This window comes from Procambarus clarkii, chromosome 18 (genome assembly GCF_040958095.1).
Source record: "Procambarus clarkii isolate CNS0578487 chromosome 18, FALCON_Pclarkii_2.0, whole genome shotgun sequence".
Classification (NCBI taxonomy): Eukaryota; Metazoa; Arthropoda; class Malacostraca; order Decapoda; family Cambaridae; genus Procambarus; species Procambarus clarkii.
Genome location: NC_091167.1, coordinates 23,831,607 through 23,848,884, shown reverse-complemented (window position 1 = coordinate 23,848,884; position 17,278 = coordinate 23,831,607). Strand labels below are relative to the sequence as shown.

At 47.3% G+C, this 17,278-nt stretch overlaps 1 protein-coding gene across 9 annotated transcripts in view; it reads left to right on the top strand.

Annotated features, from left to right (window-relative positions):
* The window catches only part of LOC123754253 (RNA-binding protein 24-B), a 180,043-nt gene that overhangs the window by 150,976 nt on the left and 11,789 nt on the right, over positions 1-17,278 (top strand). For 5 of the 9 annotated variants that reach the window (XM_045736469.2, XM_045736474.2, XM_045736468.2 and 2 more), the window contains one exon: positions 1,639-1,683. The exons of the other annotated variants lie outside the window; for them this stretch is intronic. In XM_045736469.2, the coding sequence (XP_045592425.1) occupies positions 1,639-1,683 (45 nt within the window). The remainder of the gene's footprint in view (positions 1-1,638; positions 1,684-17,278) is intronic. 9 annotated transcript variants of the gene reach the window in all.

Below are 17,278 nucleotides of genomic sequence, written 5' to 3'. Positions count from 1 at the left end.
ATAGGGAAATAGGACCATAGTCATTGCTGTAAACAACCGATGCTCGAAAGGCGGGATCCAAGAGTCAATGCTCGATCCTGCAGACACAACTAGGTGAGTACACACACACACACACACACACACACACACACACACACACACACACACACACACACACACACACACTGTGGGCGCCTGATAGCTGAGTGGACACCGCTCTTGACTCGTAATCTTAGAGGCCGGGTTCGATCCTCGGTGATGGCGGAAACAAATCGGCAGAGTTTCTTTCACCCTGAATGCCCCTGTTACCTAGCAGTAAATAGGTACCTGGGAGTTAGTCAGCTGCTACGGAGCTGCTTCCTGGGTGTGTGTGGGAAAAAAATTTAGTTAGTAGTTAGTAACATTTGATTGACAGCTGAGTGGGCGGCCGAAAGAGCAAAGTTCAACCCCCGTAAGCACAACTAGGTGAATACACACACGCCCACACACACATACGCACGCCGACACACACGCACGCCCACACTCACGCACACACGCACGTACGCACGCCCTCCCACACGCACGCCCACACTCACGCACGCCCGCCCACCCACACTCACGCCCGCACGCCTGCAGTAATAAAAGTTCACATAACTAATGCAAACCATCTGAGGAGAATACATTGGTGGTGTATGATGAGTGAGTGTGTGTGTGTGTGTGTGTGTGTGTGTGTACTCACCTAATTGTACTCACCTAATTGTGCTTGCGGGGGTTGAGCTCTGGCTCTTTGGTCCCGCCTTTCAACCGTCAATCAACTGGTGTACAGATTCCTGAGCCTATTGGGCTCTATCATATCTACACTTGAAACTGTGTATGGAGTCAGCCTCCACCACATCACTTCCTAATGCATTCCATTTACTAACTACTCTGACACTGAAAAAGTTCTTTCTAACGTCTCTGTGGCTCATTTGGGTACTCAGCTTCCACCTGTGTCCCCTTGTTCGCGTCCCACCAGTGTTGAATAGTTCATCCTTGTTTACCCGGTCGATTCCCCTGAGGATTTTGTAGGTTGTGATCATGTCCCCCCTTACTCTTCTGTCTTCCAGTGTCGTGAGGTGCATTTCCCGCAGCCTTTCCTCATAACTCATGCCTCTTAGTTCTGGGACTAGTCTAGTAGCATACCTTTGGACTTTTTCCAGCTGTGTGTGTGTGTGTGTGTGTGTGTGTGTGTGTGTGTGTGTGTGTGTGTGTGTGTGTGTGTGTGTGTGTGTGTGTGTGTGTGTGTGTGTGTATGTGTGTGTGTGTGTGTGTGTGTATTTCCCTCGATGTTCTCGCCGGGTCGATGAGCGCCAGCTCCTAAGCCCCCCTGTCAGTGCAGTATCTGCGCTTCACAAGCTTGTCGCCACACCTTCTCCTTGAGACTGTTTTTAGTGTTTGTCTACAGTACACAATCTCTTCATACTCCAGTCCGTCTGGGCTCTTGATCTAGTACTTTGTGTCTTGAGACCCTAGGCCTAGCCCCTTGTGTAACATGTTATCTTGAGCCTCGCCTTTCTGCCGACTATGTCAGTGGTATCAACCTTGATATTTGGCTGGTGATATATCCCAGTTGGTGCTTCTGATAAGTGGTGATATCGAGCCCCTTCAGGCGGTCTCTCTAACGTTGTTGTGTTTTTTCAGGTTGGGAGTCCAAGCCGGAGCTGCATTCTCCAAGGCTGGTCTTGTGTAAGTTGTATACAATGCTCTCAAGGCTCTTTGTCAAAGTTTCTGAAAGTTTTAAAAGACTTTTGCTAGTTTCGCATAACCTGTACACTCTATTTGTTCACTGTGTTCCTGTGACATTATGTTTGGTGATGTTATACTGACATTCTCTCTGGCTCATGAAGTTGCCTCCCTTTTAGTCTGTATTGGCTCAGGGGTCTCTTAACCCTGCGCTCATTACCTCGCATTTATCAGGATTTAAGTCTAGCAGCCGTTTCTTAGATAATTTCCGAAGAACACACTCATCTTCCTAAAGTGTTTGTTTTTATTCTTATCATTAGCTTTGCGTCACCTGCGAATGACAAATGATCCTATATACTCTGTCGGATCGTTGATGTATACTGTATTAGGAAGCAGTTCCTGAACCATTCATGGTCACCCCAAATCGTGATTGGTCTCTCAACATGTCCCTCTGTATTATGACTGAGAGGTGCGTCAAATGCATTATTTCAAGTAAGATAAAGTCAGTCCAGCCTTCTCTCTTCTATTTTATCGCTGTTCTTTACAAATGTTATCTTATAAGTCCAACAGGTTCGCTATACATGATCTTCCATCTCTAAATCCACGTTGCTCGTTGTTTTCTTAGGAATATTGTTGCCCGGAAGCAGAGTCTCTGGCTGATCAGAGGAGTTACTCGTGTCACCGTTACTTAAGACCTTCTTAAGTCCTTGTCCCGAATGTTGCTTTCAATAAAGGAGAATCTCGGTGGGAGTCTGACTTTATTTGTACTCGGTATTGTGTTAGATAATGTTCCAGTGGTCTGCCGGGCACTTCGTTCACAATGCTGACATTTCCTCTCTTCTTCTGGAACACGTACTGGAGTGAATGGTATGGAAGAAAATGCAGAATAGAACCAGTGAAGAGCAGAGGTGCCATAGGCACAATCAGAGAACACTGTATAAACATCAGAGGTCCGCGGTTGTTCAACGTCCTCCCAGCGAGCATAAGAAATATTGCCGGAACAACCGTAGGATGTCCTGCCAACCTTGTGGTGAACCTGAGGATCACTGTCCTGGTCTCTGAGCTAAGCTACAGCTTCAGATGCTTGTCTCTCCCGGGCTACTGATGCCTTCAAGCTGTCACCTACTGTGTTAGTTATGGTATCCCTCTGCACAATAATGTATAACACGTGGAACCATTGTACTTGCATCATGAAATATGCACGTAGGTCATCAATACCTTTCTCAGTGATTGTATTTGATTGTATTTGTGGTCTATAACGTAATGTGAGGGGGGGGAGGTGGGAGGTGGGGGGGGGGTGTTTATCACCCATATTGGAGACTGGTAACGCCTTCCCGCCAAACACACACCGAAACTACGACGTTGGTACAACGTTCGAACAAGTTTTAACACCTCCTAACCAGTTATAACAACCAATATAGCAAGTCGTAACAACGTTCTAACACGTCATAAATACGTTAAGCCAAAATGTAACAACTTTATTACAAGTTGTAACAAGCGGAAAATAGAGACAGTTTCGGTTTGTGTTTCCAGGGTTGACGCTCCATTGATTATATCTTAAGGTGCACTGTTTCTGGGTCTAGTTAATATCTTCGTCAACATGTATGCCGCAACACCTGTTGTCCTTTCAACCGCTGTTAGTCTGGTTGTAACGTCTGCAAAGTCTTCACTGGACTTTGCATTGTGGTTAACGAACGATAGTTAACGAATGACGTCAGACTATGAGCTTCAAGGTAGGTAGATATTCTCGAAGCGTTTTCCTATTTCGTTTGTTAACTATCTTACCAGGAATACTTGTTGTTTCTGGCCGAGAGCCGTCTGCTCTTACACATTGGTGTGATGCATGCAGTGCATCACACTCGAAGCAACAGTTTGTTGGAGCAAGTAATCACTAGTCAAGCCTGGGCCCAGGACCGGGCTCAGGGAGTCTGAGTTTACCTTCCAGAACTCACTCCAGGTACACTCTGGGTATACATAACTGGTCTACTGCTGGTTTTAGTTTGCACCACGAGAGGCTGTCTAGCACAGTGGTATTCACAGGCACCCAGTTTCTGAAGTTGGTATCTTTCCATCTCTGGGACCCTTCTTATATGACAGTATCTCACTCTCTCACTCACCTTCTTGTCAGTACCTCACTCACCACCTTGACAGTACATCAATTACCTCCTTGACAGTACGGATGGAGCGGGAAAAATGCACAAGACTGGACCGCAAGTCGCCAGCAAGTCCTCTGTAGGTCATCCACAGTTCCACATAAACTACCACACTCCACAACGCCAGTACCACTACCAAGACTGCACGAACCGTTGCCAGCACACCCTGGCCCTCTCAAAACCCACCAGGAGTAATACACACTATGAAAAATCCTTTATATTTACAAACATACAAAGCCTAATGCCACAATCAAGAAACAAAGCTAAGTTCATAATGGCCTTCTAATAAAATCGAAGTCAATATTTGGATCATTCACAGAAACTCATACGAGAGAATACAGGGGAAGAGAAATCTGGATTTATCACAGAGATTCTGTAACAAATGCTCGCTAAACCGGCAGATAACCGACCAATTAAGAGAACACACACACTCGACCTGGTCTTTACAGACAATGAGGAACGATTGTTGACCAGACTACACACTAGAAGGTGAAGGGACGACGACGTTTCGGTCCGTCCTGGACCATTCTCAAGTCGAGGAACGATTCAGAGACATTACCATCGCAGATACTACGTATTCAGACCACCGGCTCATTGAAGTTCTAAACTAACCTGTCATAGTCCTAAATGATTAATAAGAGAGTAGGGCAATACCAGTCTTGAGTAACAGAACTCCCACATGAGGAATGGAACAATTGAGTGTCGAAGCGTAGTCTGCTTGGACCAAGGGGCCTCTGTGCACCGTCAGAAAAAGCGCTGTTTTAAAAAAAGAACGCAGACGACTCTATAAAAGAAGGGGAACATCACGGAAACGCTTGAGCAGATAAGTATCACAACAAACAAAAAGAAATCTAAACAGGGAGGTAAAAGAAACATAGCAGAGGCTGAAGCGATCAAACCAGTCTGAGGAAATGAAATAGGAACAGAAAGCTATACAAGAGACAAAGAAATATCCAAAATATTTCTTCATACACAATACGTGAAATAAAAATTTACAACCTGCACCACCAGTATTGGATATATTAACAAGAGTGCATATACTGTACTTACAACTGTAGGTTCGTGCCCAGAGGATGAGATAGAAATGATTGAAATCCTAAAAGACCAATATGAAGCTATGTTCGGCGCCCCATTAAACAACATGAAAGTTGAAGATCCGGACAGCTTCTTCATCAACGATACCCAAGCCCCTCACAATATAGCTGATATTAACACGAACGCAGAAGACTTTGGAACAGAAATGGACAACAGTTCACGCACTCAGCCCCAGGTCCCAACTCATGGAATTGAATATTCACAAATAAATTCAAAGTGCCAGTAGCGCGCGTGAAAAGCGCAGTATGTAAAAAAAAAAAGAGTGGATACAGAAGAGATTCCAGAAGCAGGTAAAGAAGACGAGAGAGGTATCAAATAATATATACATGGAAGATACTGCAGGACCAGGGCCCAAATTTGCACAGTAGAATAACAACATACTGGAACGAAAGATATACCTTGCGATAATGTCGGGCCTCAACGTCCCTGCGGCCCGGCCCTCCACCAGGCCTTCTCGTTGCTGAACTGATCAACCAGGCTGTTGGACACAGCTGCTCGCAGCCTGACGTATGAATCACAACCTGGATGATCATATCCTTTGGAGGTGTTTATCGAGTTCTATCTTGAACACTGTGAGGGGTCGGCCAGTTATGCCCCTTATGTGTAGTGGAAGCGTGTTGAACAGTCTCGGGCCTCTGATATTGATAGTTCTCTCTCAGAGTACCTGTTGCACCTCTGCTTTGCAACGGGGGAATGGAAGGAAATGCAGAATAGAACCAGTGAAGCGTAGAGGTGCCAAAGGCACAATCAGAGAACACTGTCTGAACATCAGAGGTCCACAATTGTTCAACACCCTCCCAGCAAGCATTATAAATATTGCTGGAACAAAGGTGGATGTATTCAAAAGGCATTTGGATAAGTTCTTGCAAGAAGTGCCGGACCAACCAGGTTGTAGTGGATGTGTGGGCCTACGGGCCGCTCCAAGCAATAACCTGTTGGACCAAGTTATCGCAAGTCGAGCCTGGCCTCAGGCCGGGCTGGGAGTAGAAACTCCCAGAACCCTCCCCAGGTACACCTCCAGATATACCTCCAGGAATACCTCCATGTATACCTCCATGTAGGTACCTCATTTCTGGATACCAAGCACTCGAGGACCACCGGTATCCACTGCACCTTTATCCCCTTCTTCAGTCTTTTATTAGACTTCCTTCCACCTCTTCCTCCATTTCCATCACCCCTTAATTCCCTACAATTACTTGTGCGACCACAAGGGGTGTTATTAAGAACTTGTCACAGCCCATTGAGCGGGAGTGGCGGGGTAATAGCCGCGACGTATTCAGTGGGTCCCGGGGCCCCAGGCTAAATGAGCTATTTCTCAGTGGGACGGCACTCCAGACCACCATTGAGCGATATCCAAAGCACCCAAGCCATCTATTGTGGTTTCGCCTCGCATGCCGACTCACTCATAACTCATTCATCAAATTTAAATCCCAGCAACACACGTGGTGTTACTACAACACGAGGACCGCTCTCCATGGCTACTGGCCCGCCCTCCTGCAGCCCCCCCGCGCCTGGGGGGTTGCACCTGACCCAGCCCTCCTGCAGCCCCCCGCGCCTGGGGGGCTGCACCTGACCCAGCCCTCCTGCAGCCCCCGCGCCTGGGGGGCTGCACCTGACCCAGCCCTCCTGCAGCCCCCCCGCGCCTGGGGGGCTGCACCTGACCCAGCCCTCCTCACTCCTCCTGCCCCTGGCTCTCTACCCGATATATTGTGTCTTGTATATATGTTATATGTGTGTATGTCTCTTGTTCTAGGACCTTCAGACCCCCCCCCCTCACCCCACCAGGTGACCTTCCTCCCTCCCCCCCCCTCCCAACCAGGTGACCTTCCTCCCTCCCCCCCCCCTCCCCACCAGGTGACCTTCCTCCCCCACCCCTCACCCCACCAGGTGACCTTCCTCCCCCCCCCCTCACCCCGCCAGGTGACTATTTATTCCGGAAGTGTTTTATGGGGAATCAATAACAGCCAACCGTCAAATGGCCGTTAATCTGCCCATTGAGGCTTCCCCTCTCTGGCACCCCCTTCATCTCACCCCCCCCCTCGCACCCCTTACCTCCTCCCCCTCTCCCACCCCTCACCAGCTCCCCGTCTGGCACCGTCTACTACTACCTGTCTCTTGCACCTCTTCTCTACATTGTGTAGCTTCCGGGGATCAACGGTCCGGTCTCTTAGAGTACATTGAGAACTTGGAGACAGTGCCAGTAGTTTAGGTGCTATATAGTGCCTATGCGGCCGTATAGGTGCTATGTACTCCCTCTGTTTCAGTACTCTCTCCTGCTCTGAAGGGTGAGAGTCGAGCAGTACTCAAGACTGGAGAGCACCAGAGAGTTTGAATAGTATGAGCATTTTGAAGGGCTCCCTGGATTTGAAAGGTCTCATAATCCTATGAGACATCCTACATCCTATCATCTAGCGTAAGCAATACTTGCTGGGTTATTCTCCCTAAATGTGAGGACGTCAGATATCGTAATTCCCAGATCCTTCACATGTTGCTTCTCTACTATGGGCAGATTTGATTGTGTTCTGTACACTGTATTATGTTTAAGGTCTTCATTTTTACTGTACCTGAGTACCTGGAATTTATCACTGTTAATTAACATCATGTTATTTTCTGCTGTCCAGGTGAAAACTTTATTAATATCTGCTTGAAGTTTTTCAATGTCTTGTTATGATCTCAGCCTGCAGGAGAAACGAGTCTCCCTCCTTGAGAGTTATTCAGCAAGCCTGACCTAACTAGAAGGTCTAGCAAATATTGAGGTGATAACCCATATGTAAAATGGCTGGTTGGATATGTATAACAGTTTGAGATTATGGGCAATGAAGAAGAAAACAGATAAATGACTGGCTAGGAGATGTGGACATTTTGCTGGAGGCGTGAGGCTCGCTTCTGGAAGGGCTTTGACCTCACTTGAGTGCCAGACATCGCAGGGGGAAGCCGCGCTTCGTTGAGCTCCCGTCAGAAGGGAACCCCTAGTGATATATCTCTAAGAGAAGAGAAGTGTGCAGACGTGCCAGCTGTGGAATCGAGCTGGGGACGTGTGGTCTCAAGTCGTGGATGATAATTAGTGAATATTAAGCCGCCCGGAGGCATTATTGTGGGCTGTGTGGAGCGCCCTGACCAGACGCCGTCAGAGGAAAAGCGCCCTCGACCAGTTAATCTGTGGTAAGCACGATATACGCCAGTTCATAGTGATTGCATTGTAGTTGGTCGTGTGCCCAGCGACAGTAGCAATGTTTATTTATAGGTTAGACATGTTTTAATAAGGCAGAAGGCCTGAAATAGGAGAGTGAAGAGGGAGGAACACGGAGCGACGTCCGTCCTCTCTGAGCGCTGGCGGACGACTGAGGGAGCCTGGCTCCGGATGGAGGAAGACCCTCCCAGCGAGTGAGGACGCCGCCAGGCGAGGTGGAGTATGGACCCGCCCAAAACGGGGGAGTCCACTCTCACTGTATGTAGAGGACAGATAGAGGTTTGAGGCAAGCATATTGTGTGGTTATTTTTGTTTATGTGTTAAAGGGGAACATTTTATTGGAACGTCGATGGGTTGCAGGTTTGTCTTTGGGGAAGAAGTTGCTGAGAACTTCGAAGCCAGCAGATGATGTAGCTGATGAGACTCCAAGGTAGTGGAGCAGAGGACCTCGAGCTGTGAGGAGAAGCAGCAGTGAAGAGGAGTGTCACGTGCTTCTGTAGAGGTGGTGAAGCACCATAGTTACTCGAGGAAACTTCATGGTGTAGCAGCCAAGAGAGCTGTGGAGGAGCCTAGCAGAAGGGTGAAGCACCGTAGTTGCACAAGGAAACTTCATGATAGCAGCCTGGAGGAGCTGCAGAGGATCCTGGTAGTGAAGCCTGGAAGAACCTAAGGATATTAGGGTTGTGAACTTCCAGAGGTGGAAGGGGAAGTTCTGGTGGATTACTAGTAGGGAGTTGATAGTGTTTGGTTGTCATTAGCGTGCAAGACGCAGTGAGAGGTGAGTGACTGTTGGCATTCTTATGTCAAGGAGTTTTTTATACTGAAGTATCAATGAACATTTATACTGGTATATGTTATTGCATTCAAATGCTGATTTTCTATATATATATGTTATCTTGCTGATGGTGCAACAGTGTGTAGGTTTGACCAACTTGAGGAAGTTAATAGTATCAGGTGGTGAACCAGGAGATAGGATACCACTTGATAAGCTGATAATAGAGTTCTGATGGTATTGGAGTGCAACCTGATTGTGATATTATAGAGTATAGGATTCATTATTATTATATGTGTGTATGTATCGTGTATGTGCTTTGTTCAGTAAATGTGTCACAATTTGCTGGTGTTTGCCCTTGTCCTAGTGAGGCTTCCCAGGAGGTAGTAAAGAAGGAGAGAGAGAGAGAGAAAGAACCATGAACCACTGCTGTGGACAGGGTAGGAGGTAATACTAGTAAGTCATAGGGGGATTGAGGAGATCATATCTCATAAGGAGAGAGTGGGGAGTCACAGCGGCTCGAGTGGGTGTGTGCACGTGACGACGAGGCTAAGTGTTGGAGCCGCATCCCCTGAACGTGTGACGTTGAGCCCCTCTCCAAGAGCCAGAAGCGCCAAGGGTGATCTCCTAGTATAAGCACTCTGCCGAGTTGTGGGTTGGGTTGTCCATAGAGAAGGATCAATGACGACAACACCAACCAACCCACAGTATATAATAAATTGGGGGCCTGTGTCCGGGAGAGTGAACTGACACACCCACACCCTGTCCAAGAGTGGATTTGTACACCCTTGCTGAAATAAACTGTGTGACCGCAGGTGTATATTCTCTCTTGGGAAGACTCACAGGACAAAGATGGATAAGGTGCAAGCATTTGTGGAGTCAGGCAAGCCTGAGGACTTGGAAGGTTGCACGAGGGATCAATTGAAACAAATAGCAGAAAAATGTGGCATCAGGTTGAAAGCATCTAAAGTAGCTGGGATGAAGGATGAGATCCTGAGGCAGTCAAGAGCCAAAAGTGAAGCGGCAGAACAAGGAGCCCAGAAAGGAGCTGAAAGTGGAAAGGAGGATGATGGGCAGGATGACGTGAGATCCCAGGGATCAAGTAGGAGCAGCAGGAGTAGCCGCAGTAGCAGGAGTAGCCGAAATAGGAGCTTGGAGAGATTCCAGTTAGAGCTCCAGATGCAGCAACAACGAGAGGACAAGGAGAGACAGTTCCAGCTGGAAAAGATGAAATTGGAACTCCAGATGAAAAATGAAGCCGAGAAAACCAAACTGGAAGTAGAAAAAGAGAAAACCAGAATAAGAGAACTGGAGTTGGAACAAGAGAAAGAAAAAGAGAAAGCAAGACTAGAGGTCGAAAAAGAAAAAGCCCAGGTCGAAAAAGAAAAAGAGAGAACAAAACAAATGCAGATAGAAGCGAATAGAACCTTGGCTGAACAAAGGATTGAACATGGGTTGCCAGAGAGCACCACCCAGGTATCACACCCACCAGATGTTAGGGTTAGGGAGAAGGACATTCCCTTGTTTGTTCCCGAAGAGGCAGAGAGCTTCTTCGAGCATTTTGAGAAAGTAGCCAGTATCAAGGAGTGGCCACAGGAGGAATGGGCCCAACTGGTCCAGTTAAGATTGACCGGTGCAGCCAGGGAGGCATACACCCAATTGTCACTGGAAGAGTGCCAGGATTATGCCACGGTAAAGAGCAGCATTTTGCGCTCGTTTCAGTTAACCCCAGAAGCTTATAGAAAGCGCTTCAGAGAGATGATCAAAGTTGGAGCATGTACGTTTGCTGAGACAGCAAGAGATCTGGAAAGACGATTCCAGAAGTGGATTGAGGCTGCTGGAGTTGGATCTTATGCTGACCTGAAGCAACTGATGGTCATGGAGAAGTTCTTGGAGATGATGCATCCCGAAACAAAGTTCAAGATCCAAGAAGCAGGGATAATGGAGGTGAAAGATGCCGCAGATAGGGCGGATATGATTACTGAAGCGTACAAGAGCTTGAGGGAGAACAGAGTGAGAAGTGAGGCGAGATGCAGCAATGGCAGATCCGATGGAGTCTGGGGAGGAAGAAATTATGAGAAACCCAGAAGAGTCTGGGGTGAGAAAAATTTTGATAAATGGGCAGATAAAAGTAAGTACCCTAAAACTCAGAAGAGTAGGTCGCGCACTTCGTCTGAAAGTGAAGATGGAGGAGCTAAACAGGAAACTAATCGTTATCCTGGAAATCAAGAGTCCAGTAGAACCCCACAGAGTGCAAGTAGTGTACCTGGCCCGAGGAATTCCCATGTGAGTGGGCAGAGTCAGAGCTACTCTGGTACATATAGAAGAGACTTTACCCAGAAGAGATGTTACAATTGTAACGGATTGGGTCACGTGATGCGAGATTGTCGGCAGGGCAAGAGAGTTGTGACCCTGGCCATGTGTGACCCCCGAGGCAAATATACTAATGTGTTCCGAGACAAACCACAGAGAGCGAACTTAGTGAACGAGAGGTATAGGCCGTTCATGAGCAAAGGTTGGATCAGTGTAGGAGGCCAACCTGAGGTAGAAGTTGGTATCTTAAGAGATACCGGAGCTAATCAGAGCTTGATTGCGAGAAGCCTGATTGGGAATGATCGACGGTTAGCTGGCAGGAGTATGATGAGGGTATATGGGTTGTTGTCTGAAAGTGACATGCCCGTTTGTACTGTCCAGCTAAGGTCGGAATATGTGTCGGCAGAGGTGATGTTGGGAGTGTGCCCCGACATACCTATTCCAGGAGTCCAAGTGATCCTGGGGAATGACTTGTGCGGGACAAAGGTGTTGCCAAGAGTCATGGCGGAGACTGTGCCAGAGGAGTGCCCAGAAGGCCATGGCACGGTTGGGACACCTGAGAGTGTGAACCTGACTGACATCCGAGGGGATGAGTCAGGAGACCGCCAAGCCATTGAGTACCCTGTCTCGGTAGTGATGAAGGCAGAGGTGTCCGACGAGGAAGACACTGGAGAAGGTGAGACAGTGTCGATTCAGCCAGTGGAAGAGATCGATGTAGATATAGCACGGCTGTTTGATGAAGGTCCAGCCCAGAAAAATGAAGTCTCGGTGAGGTCGAAAGTGAAGATGGCCCAGCCGAAGAAGAATACTGTGAAGAGAGTTGACCTGAGTAGAGCCCAGACTGCTGAAATTAAGGGTCGGAAGGTGAACGCAACTGTGCTGAGTAGGAATGAGGAAAGATGTGGACAGACTGAAGACGAGAGTAGAGCGTCAAGTGGTCCACGAGCACAGAGGCATATGGATAATGGAGTTAAGTTGTGGGAGATGTCAGGAGTCAACATGTTCCACAGAAAACGTGAAGAAGAGATAGTGAAGAAGAGTAATTGCCGAGAAAATGAAAGGAGAAGAGACAGTATGTGTGGAGAGATGCTTACGAGCACTCTGGGAGAGGCAAGACGACGCGTACGGTCGAATGCTGTTGAGTGTAGTACAGCGCTCGAAGAAACTTTTAGGGAAAGAAGAAGAGTTGAAGGAGAAGAAATGGAGTTGTATAGAGGTGAAAAGTGTGGGAAGAGGAAGATGATACAAGCATGGAGGAATAGAGGAAAGCCGAGGACTCGATGGAGGTCGAACAGGATGAGGTCTCAGATAAATGAGGAGACGAAAAGGAGGATCGTCGGTGAAGACGAGGGAGTGAGGTATGATGACAGGAGACGGAAGTATAATGGCAGTAGATGGAAGTATGAAGACGACAGAGGAGATACAGACAGTAGACGTCTGACTCTGGACGTGAAGAGAAGAAGACGAGGAAACGGAGGGTGGAGACAATAAGTAGAGTGGAACGATGGAGTGCAGGCGTCCAAGGAGGACAGCCTAGCCAACAGGTGCCAGAGAGGTCAGATCATTTGTGAGAAGAACATGTTCCTGGAGAGTTGTGAGCCAGATGTTGCAAGGTGCAACGAGTTAATTGTAGACTCCTAAGAGAGTATATGGGGTGAAGAACGAGACAGTGTGGTGGCGGATGTATTATACCGAGCTTTGCCACTGGAATAACTCTCAAAAATAAGGGGAGGGGAGTGTTATGATCTCAGCCTGCAGGAGAAACGAGTCTCCCTCCTTGAGAGTTATTCAGCAAGCCTGACCTAACTAGAAGGTCTAGCAAATATTGAGGTGATAACCCATATGTAAAATGGCTGGTTGGATATGTATAACAGTTTGAGATTATGGGCAATGAAGAAGAAAACAGATAAATGACTGGCTAGGAGATGTGGACATTTTGCTGGAGGCGTGAGGCTCGCTTCTGGAAGGGCTTTGACCTCACTTGAGTGCCAGACATCGCAGGGGGAAGCCGCGCTTCGTTGAGCTCCCGTCAGAAGGGAACCCCTAGTGATATATCTCTAAGAGAAGAGAAGTGTGCAGACGTGCCAGCTGTGGAATCGAGCTGGGGACGTGTGGTCTCAAGTCGTGGATGATAATTAGTGAATATTAAGCCGCCCGGAGGCATTATTGTGGGCTGTGTGGAGCGCCCTGACCAGACGCCGTCAGAGGAAAAGCGCCCTCGACCAGTTAATCTGTGGTAAGCACGATATACGCCAGTTCATAGTGATTGCATTGTAGTTGGTCGTGTGCCCAGCGACAGTAGCAATGTTTATTTATAGGTTAGACATGTTTTAATAAGGCAGAAGGCCTGAAATAGGAGAGTGAAGAGGGAGGAACACGGAGCGACGTCCGTCCTCTCTGAGCGCTGGCGGACGACTGAGGGAGCCTGGCTCCGGATGGAGGAAGACCCTCCCAGCGAGTGAGGACGCCGCCAGGCGAGGTGGAGTATGGACCCGCCCAAAACGGGGGAGTCCACTCTCACTGTATGTAGAGGACAGATAGAGGTTTGAGGCAAGCATATTGTGTGGTTATTTTTGTTTATGTGTTAAAGGGGAACATTTTATTGGAACGTCGATGGGTTGCAGGTTTGTCTTTGGGGAAGAAGTTGCTGAGAACTTCGAAGCCAGCAGATGATGTAGCTGATGAGACTCCAAGGTAGTGGAGCAGAGGACCTCGAGCTGTGAGGAGAAGCAGCAGTGAAGAGGAGTGTCACGTGCTTCTGTAGAGGTGGTGAAGCACCATAGTTACTCGAGGAAACTTCATGGTGTAGCAGCCAAGAGAGCTGTGGAGGAGCCTAGCAGAAGGGTGAAGCACCGTAGTTGCACAAGGAAACTTCATGATAGCAGCCTGGAGGAGCTGCAGAGGATCCTGGTAGTGAAGCCTGGAAGAACCTAAGGATATTAGGGTTGTGAACTTCCAGAGGTGGAAGGGGAAGTTCTGGTGGATTACTAGTAGGGAGTTGATAGTGTTTGGTTGTCATTAGCGTGCAAGACGCAGTGAGAGGTGAGTGACTGTTGGCATTCTTATGTCAAGGAGTTTTTTATACTGAAGTATCAATGAACATTTATACTGGTATATGTTATTGCATTCAAATGCTGATTTTCTATATATATATGTTATCTTGCTGATGGTGCAACAGTGTGTAGGTTTGACCAACTTGAGGAAGTTAATAGTATCAGGTGGTGAACCAGGAGATAGGATACCACTTGATAAGCTGATAATAGAGTTCTGATGGTATTGGAGTGCAACCTGATTGTGATATTATAGAGTATAGGATTCATTATTATTATATGTGTGTATGTATCGTGTATGTGCTTTGTTCAGTAAATGTGTCACAATTTGCTGGTGTTTGCCCTTGTCCTAGTGAGGCTTCCCAGGAGGTAGTAAAGAAGGAGAGAGAGAGAGAGAAAGAACCATGAACCACTGCTGTGGACAGGGTAGGAGGTAATACTAGTAAGTCATAGGGGGATTGAGGAGATCATATCTCATAAGGAGAGAGTGGGGAGTCACAGCGGCTCGAGTGGGTGTGTGCACGTGACGACGAGGCTAAGTGTTGGAGCCGCATCCCCTGAACGTGTGACGTTGAGCCCCTCTCCAAGAGCCAGAAGCGCCAAGGGTGATCTCCTAGTATAAGCACTCTGCCGAGTTGTGGGTTGGGTTGTCCATAGAGAAGGATCAATGACGACAACACCAACCAACCCACAGTATATAATAGTCTTCAGCAGAAGTAATTTTAATGCTGATTTTTGTGTCATCTGCAAAGGATGATACGAAGCTGTGACTTGTATTTATGTCTAAATCTGGTATGAGAATAAGGAAAGATTGTACTCTGAGGTACAGATCTTTTAACTGCGCTTGGACTAAATTTGATATGGTTGACTGTTACTCTTTGTGTTCTGTTCGACAGGAAACTGAGTATCCATCGCCCTACTTGACCTGTTATTCCCATTGACCTCATTTTCTGGGTCATCACTCCATGGTCACATTTATCAAGTGTCTTTACAATATCTGTGTATACCACACCTGCAGTGTTCCCTGACTGTATCTATGACACCAACTCTTTACTGGGTGTATTTTGCATTTTCTACCATATTTTTAACTCCAGCATGTTATTTTATTGCACATATATGGGACCTGTCCTTCAAGTATCTCCCTTGTATTTATTATGTGATCTTTTTCGAGTTTCCTTTCCTGTAGACAGTCGACAGGTTAATTATATCCACCACCCTTGATCCATTTTTACCAACTGTATACAGCTTAGTCAAATTATAAAACAGTTGTCTGGGGGGGGGGGGGGGGGGGGGGAGATAAAATGTCGTGCCCAATAGCCAGAACTGGTTGGGCCTAGTAAGCTAGACTTGATTTGGCTAACATGCAGAACGATTTTCGTTATTTCCAAATATTTATTTCCAAATTGGTTCTCTCCTAACAATATTAATATATTACATTAGGAACATGAATTACTATGTTAGGATAGGTTAGGGTTAGGGATAGTTTATGTTAGCTAAAATTTGTTAGTGTTGATTCAAATGAAAAAAAATAATTCAAATGATATATAATGTAATGGAGAGTTGTATCATTAAATAAAAATTAGTTGTTTAATATATTTAAGAAACATTCGGTTTGTTAGGCAACTTGGCCTATCAGGTAAACATACATATATATTTAATTAAGGGGTCAGGTCAAATTGTTGTAGATCCCCACACACATTGAGTTGCAAGAACCTGTTTAGGTTTACAAGGGAGTTACTTACAGTAAATATAGACAATGATGAACCACACCTCGCTCAAGTAAATAGAAGTCAAAAGCGAGACACAAGACAAGAAAGTTTATATAGCTGCTTAAAGACGACACACGAGCACAAACATCAACTAGCAGATGTGTGGTCTTATGACAGTGTGTCTAACAATACAGTTGTATGAGACAAGCAACATGACTCAGATACGACTTTTGGCAGCAGGTTCAGATGATGCGAAGTGTGAAGTGTGAGGACAGGGGCAGGGACGCACACTAGGCTACCAACCACACCATGAACAGTGAGAGGACAGGGGCAGGGACGCACACTAGGCTACCAACCACACCATGAACAGTGAGAGGACAGGGGCAGGGACGCACACTAGGCTACCAACCACACCATGAACAGTGAGAGGACAGGGGCAGGGACGCACACTAGGCTACCAACCACACCATCAACTGTGAGAGGACAGGGGCAGGGACGCACACTAGGCTACCAACCACACCATCAACTGTGAGAGGACAGGGGCAGGGACGCACACTAGGCTACCAACCACACCATCAACTGTGAGAGGACAGGGGCAGGGACGCACACTAGGCCACCAACCACACCATCAACTGTGAGAGGACAGGGGCAGGGACACACACTAGGCTACCAACCACACCATCAACTGTGAGAGGACAGGGGCAGGGACACACACTAGGCTACCAACCACACCATGAACTGTGTGAGGACAGGGGCAGGGACGCACACTAGGCTACCAACCACACCATCAACTGTGAGAGGACAGGGGCAGGGACGCACACTAGGCTACCAACCACACCATCAACTGAGAGAGGACAGGGGCAGGGACGCACACTAGGCTACCAACCACACCATGAACAGTGAGGGGACAGGGACAGGGACGCACACTAGGCTACCAACCACACCATCAACTGTGAGAGGACAGGGGCAGGGACGCACACTAGGCCACCAACCACACCATCAACTGTGAGAGGACAGGGGCAGGGACGCACACTAGGCCACCAACCACACCATCAACTGTGAGGACAGGGGCAGGGACGCACACTAGGCCACCAACCACACCATCAACTGTGAAAATTGACCCAGAGAAAAAGCTGAAACTAGATTGTATGAAATGGCAAAATACTTTGTTGCTTATGATAAAATATATGAAATTCTTGCATTGTATCTATATTTCGTTTCCAGTAGTCTAAAAGGCCCGGGTTCGAGTCCCATTGTAGGCGGAACACAAAGACAATATATGGCTAGAGTTTCTCTCGCCTAAGGCCCCTGTTTTC